Here is a 12,728-nt window from a genome sequence, read left to right as displayed (position 1 = left end):
TTTCCTTCGGGTGCAAATAGAGTAATGGCAGGCCAGATAAAGTGTGGCTTAGATTTCCCTAGGATTTAAAAAAAGGCAAATAATATTACAGAATGGAATAAAATAAATCTGTTCTTACTAGAAAGGGCTAACAGGCCAAATTTTACTGCTCCTTGTAACACATGCCTCAATATACCCCACTGTGAGTTTAGCTGATGATGTTTAAAGGTATGGAAATTGTTCTGATTAGCAAGACTCATTGTTCATATAACTTGAGAATAGTTATACCGGGTCAGACTGAAGATCCATCTGCCTTCAAGATGGGGTGATTGTAGATCTCTGGAAACAACTATGAAGAAGGCAGCAAGCATCTCGCAGTGCTTTCCCAGAATAATTTCCAAGCAATCATCATGCTTCCTGACTCAGCAGTAGTATCTCTGAATTTAAAGCCACCCTCAATAGACTTTTCTCCTCCCAGTTTTTTTAATTATTCTTGAAAAATACGTAAAATCATTGGTCTCATGTAGCAATGTTTGCTGCATAGAGACCCTTTCTTCTGTAATGCCCCTTAGTTCTTCTGATATGAGAAAGGGTGAAATACCATTCCTACTCTCTTTCCTCATGCACTTGTGATTTACAGATCTTACGTAATGCTGAGAAAGGTGCTTAGCAAGGGCAACTGCTCTTGCAACATGGTTGCATAAAGCCTCCTGTGCACTGTAACTGATTAGCACAGATGGGACGGCAGGGCTGCTGTGAGTTTAAACTCAGGGAGTTTTAGCATTGCCCTCATCCAGCAAAATCTCTTAGAGAGGTTACATCCTTCTTTTTGCACAGTTCAGAATTGATGTTGGCATTGTCTGCACACACACATCATCACAGCACTCTAGAGAGTTTAAGTCAAGGTCTTGAAAAATAAAAAACCAAAACATCAAGGGTGCAAATAGAGAGCTAAATTGTTTACCCAGCATATTTTGTCAAAATGGTTCTAGCCTACCAGCTAGAAACTGTCCATTACCAGGACTGATAAGGCAGAAATTGGCATTTCCTTTACCACAGTCTACAAACCAGAGTTTTTCATGTTATATGCCTACAAGATTTATTTGACATTTTAATCTATAAATACATGAGGTTTCCACCAGTAAAAGCACAGGAATTTTCTCAGTGGTCATTGCCACTGCTTACATATTGAACAAAATAACATGTAGTATTGCATATGAATAAGCAAACTTTGGTTCTCTTTCTACCTGGAGAGGTCTTAAGGACCAATCTCTTTTATTTGTTAAACAATGGCCTGCAGAGGACAACAAGGCAGCTGAAGGCCACACTGAATGCTACACTCTGGAAAGCTTGGGACACTGTAGAACTTAATTAGTTTTTTGAAGGCACTTTTTTTGAGCATCATCACCTCTTCAGGCAGCCTGGAAAGAATTGTGGCATTTGCATGAGACTCCTTGTCAGTGGCTGCTGCTTTGGGGTTACATTGCTCAAGACCACCAGTCATTGGCACACTGTTGCAGCTAAGGGAACGTGCTGTCTTTTTCTTGCCTTGAACAGATAAATAATTGAATAAAAAAGAGGTTAACTTATGTCTGGTAACATCTTGGACATCTGGAAAACAGTCATCTAGAGGATCCCCTTGACCTTTCACTTGTTCACTAATCACGCACGTACTGGGACTTACTGCTAACTTCTTAGGCTGAATTACTATTTTTCTGGAAGGTGTTTTGTATTTTTCTCCAACTAGATAAAGCTGAGAAGCACTACTAATGGCATCAGAACTAGGCTTAACTATCGTATTAGGGATTCTTGCCCCATCCCCAGAATTGATGCAGTGCACCCCATAATTCTGGCTAACAATTTGGGCTGCAGTGTGTTGAATGATGTTCCAGTCTTGCAGAATATCTTCCCTGGTTGTGAACTGAGATGTTACAGTAAAGCGAATGATGAACTTGTCATGAATGGTTGCTGGAATAAGGAAGAGCCTGCCAGAACTGCTTAGTTCCTTCAGGAGTTTTTCTGTCAGCCAGTTGGGACCCTGTTTTAAATATGAATAATAAGGAAAAAAAAAAAAAACACACCTATAGTTAGCATTTCCAGTGACATCCAAATGTCTCTGTAAGAATTCCAGCATTACAAATTCTTACATGAAAGTTTATTAACAGTTAATGTCTGCGTAGAGATCAGCTGTGGTCAATTCATTCCAAAGAGACATGCAAAAAGCCCAGTCTTTACCTTTAAACGAAATACAACCAGTCCAAGATGCCTCTTGGCAGGAATTTCAAAGAGTGGATCACTTTTAACCAACGATTCAAAGAATTTGGCTGTTTCAGTACCCTATAATTAAGGCAAAAAAGCAGTTATGTATTGGTTTAACCCAAACCCACTGTAAGACACTAAATTAAGTAGTTAAAAAGAATTCCTTTCCTTACTAAAACGCATCATTCCAATGCATGAATGTTAGTAAACAGAAGAATGACAACAAAGCTAAGAATTTTAAAGTCTGTCTCTATTTGCCCAAACCCTTGACAGTAACAAGAGAAACTGGACTACACGTAGGAGTTTTCTAGAAGAAGGTTTGAAAACAGAATGTGCCTTCTCAGTTTAGAGTCCTTTTGCGGCAACCGTTGATCCACAATATGATCCCTTGTATTTACACTCCATCAAAGACTTAAGCCTGTAAATTTTCATAGCAATGGGTTCAGCCATCCATCACAGCCTGCTCCCAAACAGCTGCCGCTTTGCCTCAAAGAAAGCTTCTACAGATTAGTACTCAGTAATGTGCAGAAGGCATTGACTTATCAACTCTCTTTCCATTGCCTATTGCTTCCAAGAAGGGTACAGGAAATGTTTTGTCTATACAGTCAATCTTTACAGATTACTTAAGAGTAAAAATCAGCACGCATTTAGCGTTCACATGCAAGCTTTGTGTGTGAGAGGATTTCTGTTACTCATCTTTGAATCACTGAATTTATTAAACTCAGCTACCAATAAATGAATATAATACATTTATGCTTGCATTGTTAATTCACATACTTGTCGGACATGAGCTTGAAGCTTTTTCACCCCAAATGAACGAATCACAAACCACAGCTTCAAAGAACGAAATCGACGACTCAGTGGAATTTGCCAGTGCTGTGAAAACACAACAGTGTATCAACAAGTGCAAAAATAACAGAAAGGAGTGTCCCCTTACACTGCTATCTCTCTTGCCTCAGACTCACGTCAGAAATCTCCGTTGACACAAATAATTTCATACTACTGAAAATCTGCTAAGCCTAGGAAATAGCCATCAAAGAAACACTATGTCTACATACTTTTCAGTTATTTGCAAAAATAAGATTTTGGCTATTCCCCTTAATCTATGGCCTAGACATGCTTAGACTTTTTAGTTAATTACCAGCTAATAACAAAACCTTTTTGCGTTTAAAGAGCATTATCAATTTTAAGGTGTGTCCATTTACACTTTAGGACTGAGTGCTTAATGCAGTTCCTGTAATTTGCATATTTAAGTGCCATCCTGAACGTTTTCCCAAATCAACTATAAACAGCGAGAGTTGATATAGGGGTAGACCCTTCCAGAGGAAGTAACGCCTACTGCATGGAAAAGAGTGACAAAACATGTAAAGGAATACTTCTAGGGAGCTACACAATTACATGCAGGGTCCTATTTAACCACAAGAGGGACTCATTGATATATTTTTCCCCCCTGCTCTACACTCACATTCTCTAGTGAAAAGCACTATTGATTTCAAGAAAACAATTATCTTTTCAGGACTAGGGTGAGATCATAGCAGAAACAATTGGCAGTGAATATTCTTTTGTTTTACTGGATTGAAATCTGCTGTAAGATGGACCTAAAGTGACATGCCTCTTAGCTCCCCTATGAATACCTTAATCTGAAGAAAAATGTAACACATTCTACTGCTGTTTCAGAGCATGGTGTTTCTATTGCTTACTCCTTTCTCTTTTTTATTACATATCGGAGATACAAGAAAACGAGCCAAAATGCCATCAGTAGAAATTACTTCAGCAACATGATGCACAGAAATGACCCTTCTAACTAAGAAGGCAAGGCTGGATCCCCATCTGTGTAAAAATCTTAAGTACTTCAATCTCTATGTCTGAAAGCAATTTTATAATTAATTTTGATAACCAGGGCTCACTTCAAAGTTTTACTATTTAATCTGCATTAGAATCTCAGTATAATTGGTTTTATGCTTTTATGTAATAAGACCAGCTATAAGATAAGCACACTCCAGAGCGTGAGGAATTTCGCATTCTGTTATAGGCAATTTTAAGTATCGACTCAAATAACAACTTACCATGAAATCAACAGCAGCTCCTGAATTGGGATGTCTGAGGTAGACAGGGTTAACACTGAAGGTTTGATGTAACTTGTATTTATCTTTAACCCTATCAATTGTAAAATGAATTGTATTTAGCAAAGAATTGTGCAGAGAAAGACTTTGCAATTTGCATGCTATCCTTTTGGTGTTGTGTTTTGCCTTTACTCACCAAAATCCAGTGCAGTCAAAATGAACCATCATCCATTTAGAAGGGTTAAAAGTAAAGGAATCTGCATATTCAATTCCATCCAAGAACAATCGAAATTCAGGACACACAAATGCTGTTCCTGCATATGCAGCATCAATATGAAGCCAGAGTCCCTCAGCATCACCTGTTGGAATTGAAATTGTTGTTATGTAAGGGACATAAGGAATCAAAGTACATGGTTAATCTCTCCTCTCTGAAAACTACGTGCATATTTTTGCAGGAGGCGGACAGGCTGACAATAAATAGCAAGCAAGACAAACAATTGACAATCTTGTTTTATTCTAAAGCTGTGGATCCAGAACCCCAAAATATAGGATAAAGCTGAAATCAGATGGACTCTATAACAAAATTCACTATTCCATATTTCATATGAGTGAGGCTTTTTAACGTTTGATTTCTCTCACCTGCCTTTTTAATAAGTAAAATTCCCCAGTACAACTCAGTTGCACAAAGCCAGAATAAAGACACGGTGGCAAGCAAAAAGATCTCTATCCAGAGATAGAAGCCATACTCTGACCCACAAAAGAAAGTGCCGCAGGTCTTCAGCAGCTACTTGTCAGAATTTATGCTGGAATAGAATCTGCAACCATATCAAATTTACCTATTGAACTGGTGGCTACAAAGGATGGCCTATCAAACACTACCTTCAAACCTTTGCTAGGTTAAGTATTTATGTATCCGTCCTACAACAGTACTGCACTCTGTACTGTACAGTCTGTATTCCCTGAGTAACCACATTAAAGATTTATCAGTTGGTAAATTTCATCCATCTTGAATAGAAGGTATTTTAACATCCTAATCTAAATCTTAGAGAAATCACTGCAAAGTCTTGCGCTGACTCCACCGATCTTTGAGACACATCTGAAAAACTCAGCTGATTAGTGTTTCTACTGTCCTTGGGTTTGGCATGAAAAATTTTCCTACTATCTTTTCTGTGCTATCATAGTTTAAAACGAGGAAAAAAGAGACACTTACAAATTGGACCCAGTTCTGAGAGATTGTCAAAAGCACAGACACCAGTTGTACCCAAAGTTGCACAAACCTAGAAGAAAACAAACCTGTTAAGATGGCATTTTTTTAATAAATGGATGCAACATTTTGAAAGTGGAGAGGCTATCATATACAGTTGAAATGACATTAAAATTTTTTTGTCCAATAAAATAGAAATTCTTGTATACATTTTAACCTTCAGCTAATGTATTTTAACACAATAAGAAACGTTTCAGATGTAATTTTATGATGACATTAAGAATACAACACTATGTCAATACCCCCAACCAGAAAGTTGAACATACAAAGACTGGCACTAGGCCTTTCTTTCTGTCTTCTGCAATGGCTTTCTTCAAAGTTTCACCTCTGAGGGAAAAGTTCTCATCCACAGGCAGAAATTTCATCTTCACAAGAGAAATCAAGCCAGCCTTTTCTACAGAAGAATGCGCCTTTAAAAAAAGAAACAGTAAGAAAGCAAGCTCTGAGGCTGAACAGCTGTGATAAGTTACGGCCTTATAAAAGACAGTGGTTTCAGGAAAAGCAGAGGTAAAATCCTTATTATAATCCATATTAATACAAGTCTGAAAGTTTCTTCTTTATGAATAACTAAAAGAAATAATACACTGTAATTCCAAGGAATGCATATGCTCCATTTATTTGGGTACTGGTCTCTAAAATGTAATAATAGGCATCCTTACCTTGTGTTTGGAGGGCCATTTATCAAAACTCAGATCTTAAAGGACCCTCTAGAAATGGATCAGCCTCAGTTTATTCCCTCCTCCCTGCCATAAGAAGATAAAACCCCTGAAGTGTGCCTACTTCTGGGCTGGGGTAGACCAAAACCCCTCACAAGAAAAAGCCCTTCTAGTTATACTGAGAGAGAACCAGTATGAATCTCTCTCCTGTTGCAGTTTTCACAGGGGAATACGATGTCCAGTTCAGGAGTCCAAGGGCAGAACAGGTTTGCTGGCAGAGTCACAGTACTGCGTGGATGTTTCCTCCAAGAACAAGCACAGAGGCTAGAGCGGAGACCACAAGCGGGAGCAGCACTGAGGTAACACCCGAGCATGCCTGTCTCCGAGTGGAAGGAGGCTGTGAAGAAACAAGATCTGAAGCAGCACGAGATCAGCACCTAGTTACTGGAGTAAGGCTTTGTGAAAAACAGGAAGAAGTGCAAAAATGAGTCATCTGAAACAGTCTCTTGAGGACTGCTGGGACCCTACAAAACCTCATCTCACACTGATTTCGTTTCCCCATCTGCAGAAAGCAACATTCGAGGGATTCGTTCATGCTTGAGGCATTCACGTTTGTTTCTCTCTTGGTACAGAAATGGGAGTTCACATTGCATAGTCTGGGTGAGACAGCAGAAGTGAATTTGTTTTCTTTGTAACATAAGAACCTACTTGATCAGACGCATAAGCGATGAGGCGAGAATTGAGTGAGGACTCATCAGTGTCTGGCTCGGAAAGCTTCATCTCCAGAATTTTGTTTTTCCGTGCTGCTAGCAGTGCAACCAAGGTTGACTCACTCACAGTGCTCTGCAAAGAGATTGCTCATTTACTGCAACATACTGCTACGATACTGCTATTTTGTCAGGGATTTACTGAAGTCATTGAAGTGCTCAGCTGCCCACCCCCTCTTATTTCTACTACCACTTTTTGGGGGTGCAGTGGAAAGTCAGTAGCTGAGGAGCAGCTCTCTGGGCCAGCAACACAAAACAAAGCCTTTAAACTGCTGTATATTTTTAACATGCAGGACTGAGTTGGGGGGAGTAAATAAATCACATTTTCCTTTTGTTCTTCTACAGCTAAAATGTAGGATCTCCCATAAAAATTACAAACGTGAGCAAAGCTCCTTATAACACAGAGCCTCAGCACTGATTCCAGGGGATTCTTGCTTAGGCCTTACAAAAGGAGGTGAAGTTGCAAGTTGATCTTGCAACTCTCAGAGACAGAAAGTAGACATGAGAAAAAGGAAAGATAATTTCTTGTATGGCTAAGGGCTGCTGGCAGAAGGACAGTGACGAGGATTACTTCTCGAATTGTGTAAGTATCACTTTAGTGAATAATTTGGTGACATGAAACAGACTGAAGAAACCAAATCTGACTCTCATTTATCCTTAGTAAGGCCACAAGAGTACCTGTTCCTTGTCCATAACACAATTAGGACTAAAAGCAATAGCATTTCCTATTCTATAATCTTCTATATTTAACACTAAAATTTGGGAAAGCAATGTCAAATTGGGATTTGTCTCTATTCAGACCCATAGAGCAAATCTTGTTGGTTTTGTTTGCCTCCGGGAAAACTATCACCCAGAGGGAAATTCACTTGAGTGAAAACAAAATGTTGATGAGGCCACCTCTGATCTCCCCTACCTGTAATACCCCTCCGCCCACACTGTCAGGATGGTGGTGCAGGAATTTATCTGGAAGGCCCAGCATTTTAGCCAGCCAATCCATCACATTCATTTCCAGTTCTGTACAGGCTGGACTAGAGGCCTAGAAAAATAATTAAAAAAAAGACACAATGAGGCTGTAATTCATCCTGCAAACACAGTAGGCGTATAACCCTTAGAGTAAACCACATATCACATTTTAATTAATAGCTATTAAAACTTTTTAATTGCCTTGGGAGAAATCTCACCTAGATGCAACAAAGGCAGATGACAAGCTTTGTAGCATTGGATAAGCAGCTAACTATGTAATGCTATGGCCCATACCTAGCAGAACACAACGCTATTGTAATAAAAATTATGTTGTTTCCTGAGTTCTGTAATACAGACCTCTATGTCAAGGTTACAGTTGAGGGTGAGCTCCAGGTACCTTGCTCATTACCAGTTGCTCTCTTGGAACACCAAATACAGAGACTCTCGCCAACCTCCTTAAAATGCTCTCTCCAGATTACCTGCATCACCTCGGTGTTGAGCTTCTGAACTATCAATAATTTTAGAGTCATTAAAAAAAAAAAATCACAATGAGCCATTTGAGACAAAACCGTGGAACTGCAATTCACCACACAAGTGCATGCTCTTGGTCCCTAAAGAGAAAGGGCACTGATCCATCTTCCAACTGAGCGTTAAGGGAGGCTTTTTGAAGAGCGGCAAAAGAAAGACGAAAGCTATTCCACAGTGTCCAGCCTTCCACTTACGAAAGAATAGGTTTACATTGCAAACTTAACAGAAATGTATCAAAACTAGATTGAGGGCATGGAAATGGACGTTTCTGTGTATGCAATAAGCTAATCTGATACAACTACATGGAGACCGTAACCATCAATTTCTTACAGGTTTATGAGCTTCTACTGCTTTCTTACATGGAGACATACATCTAAAAATCTGGGCAACTTCACCACTGGGGAAAACATTGGCTTCAGAACATTACTGAGTTATGTAGAACCATAACCAAGTAGCGCTGTGTAGCTGCTGCAGGAGGGTACAAAATACTCAGATATTCTGGGACAGGCCACCAAGCAATTATTTTCAGAAGAGGAAAAATAGGAAATGTGTTCTCTCAAAGGAGCAGAAGAACTGGAATGGGGCCCAACCTAGCCTGCAGCCATGGATGGTGGCTGCTCTATTGCCTGCAGTGTAACAGTCTTGGCACTGAGACTAGACGACAGGGAACAATGTTCACAGTGGAATATGCAAAGAATTAGAAAACAGACATTTCTAGTGGTATATTTTCTTCATTCACCTCTTACTACTAGGTAATGTTTGCTCTTATATATTCTATTTATTTATTTATTAATTCAAGTGACATTTTTCATTTATGCAAACAACATACAATTGGTTAAAGTAAATAATTATCCTGACTCACAGAACAAGAAAGAATGACTATGACCTGCTCCTGCATAATACACACAGGAGATGAATATCTAAAATAACAAAAAAAAAAAAAATTTACCCATGTGAATCCCAAGCAGTTAATTGCATCAGCCAACATATCTCCAAGGAGTGAAGGCCAGGAAGTAAGAGCTGGAAAGTAGGCATGCATGTGTGGACTTTGCCAATGGACTACCTAGAAGAAAATTATCTAGAAGTCAAGTCTGAAAATGTCACAAAATTCTGCACAAGATGTAGTGATTAGCATCTGTTTAAAGTGATGGAGAAGGATCACAGCAACATAATATGTGCAATTACAGATCTGCTAGCAGAAAGCTACAGAGATAATATCAACAGGAGTGCAGCACTAGCAAACGATAATACTGTGTCGTTATTAGATAAATTCCAAATTATAGCAAAAGCATTTATCTGAATTAAACAGATACAGGCAGACAAAGATTCTGAACAGGAAAGAATGGTTTTTTGAACATTGCACAGAGTCAGAAAAATTTATCGAAATATTTTTCTTTATAAGGGGAATCCTTGCAACAAAGTTGCTCTTGCTCATTTTGTCAAACAACAGCTTGCCTTTAGCTACACACAGCAATTTACAATTATATAGACCCCCTCTATACACCTGAAGGAGCTTTTATGTGGGACACCAGCATAAGCATATTTAACGTGAATACCTCTCCTACATCAGACCAAGTTTCTGCAAACATCTATGAAGAAAATTTTAAAACAGACTTTGAAACAGCTTCTTACATAAAATGTTTAATTAGGCAATATGAACTCCCTTAGCAGAATCTGCAGTATTTACGTACAAGAGGAAGGAGACCTTTGCATTCAAAGAGCAGGAGACAAGTCTTACATGTACATGACCTTGGGCAAGAGATGTTTCACCTTGCTGTGCCTGAGTTTCCACATCTCTGAAATTTGGTAGAGGCCTCGTGAAACTAAATTCACCAAGTGTCAGAAAATCATTGTTTCCCTCTAAGCAAACATGAGTTATTCTTAATGTATAAAAGACTTCAAAAATACATTCAGTCTATCCCCTAAAATTGTAGTTAGGAACATAACAGTAATCTCCAGAATCGTTCTGTGGACATAATGTCTACAAGACTTTAATTCTACATTTTGGGTGCTTTATTTATTTAGATAAATGTTCTGCAGAATCTGTGCATTCCCAGAATTTGGTGTTCACCCCAGGTAGCAATGGCTTTTCCATCACTTTAAAGATTATACTTTATTTCTTACCCCGGGCATAATAATCTTCTCTATATCTCCAAAGATGTTGTCCCAGCTGTCTGGGTCCATCGGGGCAGCATCCGGCAACTGGGCTCTCATGTAACCTGGCTGTACCTCAGGAGTCACCCGCCTCTCTCTCACATTGCTCAGGTACTGGCAAATGTAATCCACCATCTCTTTTCCTGGAAGAGGCAAACCAGTGCTTTGAGTTTCAATTGCGGGAGAACTAACTAGTAGTACTAGCACTTCATGCAATCTGTCATTAACATTGGACAGGGCTTGGAATACTGCTCCCAGGATAGCCACAGGAACTACCCTTCCTCCTACACCCTACTTGTCCCATCTAATAACGTAGGGACACAGCTTCTAGAACAGGCTTCACGGGGACAGAACAGATTCACAGGATTATTTCAGTGTTGTCATTGAATAGTTCAAATGTACCTCTAAAATACAATCATGGTACAAGTACAGACTGTTTGATTACTGAGAGGATAGACAGATTTTCTTGCCTACAAATTAACTGAAACTGCATTTCACAGAAATTAAATTTTCATAATGCCCCATGCTTCCCCGTTGTTATAGCATACCCCCTTTTGCATCCTCTGAAAACAGCTGCACAGCTCCACCTTTTCTCCACTTTTTAGGCAATCTCCTCCAGCCCTGGAACCAAAGTTCGCTCCCCATCTCCAGAACTGTGCCAGTACCACTGAAGTTTCACGGTGTCAGTCAGGGAAGAGCCACTGTGCATAACCCCTTAGCACAAGTTTATTCAGAACCACAGTTTTGCAGCTTTCCCACAGTATTTTAAATGTAAGACCAAAAAGCCCAAGTCATCCACTGACTCTAAATCCATTAATTAAAACTCAACCCTGGGACACATTTTTGACTGTCTCAGCAGATTTAAGTCTCAAGGACACGTATGCAAATAAAGAGTACATAGCCCATCCTAACTTTGGGTACCACTCCCAGCCCTACAACAGTTGACCTCCATGAGCAAACGCTACCTATTTCCAAGAGCAGAGAACCACTCACCTCTCCGTCTGTACTCCTCAGGCTCCATACTGATTCCTTCTAAAAGCACCTCTTCAAACCTGGGCCACGACCTTTCAGGAGCTGTGGGCAGTTTGGTCTGGTGCCCTGCTAGCTGCTTCACCTTTTATAGCTCCCTTTATCTCTCAGACTCATGCAGTCTGGAAAAGGTTTAATGGAGGCAGGTTATTGGCGAGTGTTTATCTAACTCCTCCCAACTGAGGGCTTTTACAGTCTCTCGTATGTTCTCATCTGTGCTCTTTTGATGTGTAAGATAGTGTATCTCTAAGAGGAGCTGCCTCTGCGCTAACCCTTTCCCATTTTCCAACAATCTTTCAGAAGTCTCACAGTAATCCATGTCATGAATATAAGACACATCAACATCAGACTTGTGGGAGAGAAAAATCTCAAGAGCTTCTAAAACCAAATAAAAGCAGCCATGTTAGTCTAGCACACCAAACTACTGTGCTAGCAGTAGTCATTAAAACAAGGCACCAGCACTTAACAAATTTGACACTGCAGGCAGAAACTTTTTTTTTTTTTTAAAGAATTGTAGGACTGAGTTTTCCCAAGAAGAGGTTATACCTGCATCCCCACAAGTCTTCAGTCCCTATGCTGTCAGTCCCTTGCTGCTAGAAGGAAAGTCATTACAATTATTGCCAGTTCCAGAACTGCAATACAAAGCAGCAATGATCCTCTTTGTGGATTTCCTGCCCTTCCAGATCAGACCAGGTTACACTGCAGGGTGATGTTCCTCCACTAGATTGCTGAACTGGGAAAATGCAACTTTTCCCCCCGCTGTGCTTGCTTTTCTCACATATGATACACATAAGCACTGGGATTTGGCCTTGTATCTCCAGAATTCCTCCAAGTCCTCCACCTGGATTGTTCTCAGTTTGGAAGAACAGCCATGTAGATTCCCCCTTGTTCCAGCTTTAGGGCCTGAAAACGCGTCCTGACCTGTCCTTGGCAGCACGACCTTTGACACTGTACTCAATGTTGAGCGCTTATCATCTTCATCAGAAGGAACTCACTTGCTCTACGCTGATACCAGGCAGCCCTGGGAAAGGAGAGAGGTAGGACTTATGGACTAAGCACCAGAAAG

At 39.9% G+C, this 12,728-nt stretch overlaps 1 protein-coding gene across 1 annotated transcript; it reads right to left on the bottom strand.

Annotated features, from left to right (window-relative positions):
- Positions 1-1,058: 1,058 nt before the first annotated feature.
- Positions 1,059-11,699, bottom strand: HDC (histidine decarboxylase). Its single transcript, XM_009588037.1, has 12 exons — positions 11,627-11,699; positions 10,604-10,776; positions 9,429-9,542; positions 7,902-8,024; positions 6,930-7,064; positions 5,832-5,975; positions 5,512-5,578; positions 4,498-4,660; positions 4,305-4,395; positions 3,016-3,114; positions 2,215-2,316; positions 1,059-2,017 (listed from the first exon to the last, which is right to left on the bottom strand). The coding sequence occupies exons 1-12, from the start codon at positions 11,652-11,654 to the stop codon at positions 1,262-1,264; spliced, it is 1,995 nt and encodes a 664-aa protein (XP_009586332.1). The 5' UTR covers positions 11,655-11,699; the 3' UTR covers positions 1,059-1,261.
- Between the last annotated feature and the right edge of the window lie 1,029 nt (positions 11,700-12,728).

This window comes from Fulmarus glacialis, unplaced genomic scaffold (genome assembly GCF_000690835.1).
Source record: "Fulmarus glacialis isolate BGI_N327 unplaced genomic scaffold, ASM69083v1 scaffold32961, whole genome shotgun sequence".
NCBI classification, from domain to species: Eukaryota; Metazoa; Chordata; class Aves; order Procellariiformes; family Procellariidae; genus Fulmarus; species Fulmarus glacialis.
The sequence above is the reverse complement of the archived record's forward strand: the minus strand, read 5'-3'. Positions and strand labels throughout refer to the sequence as shown.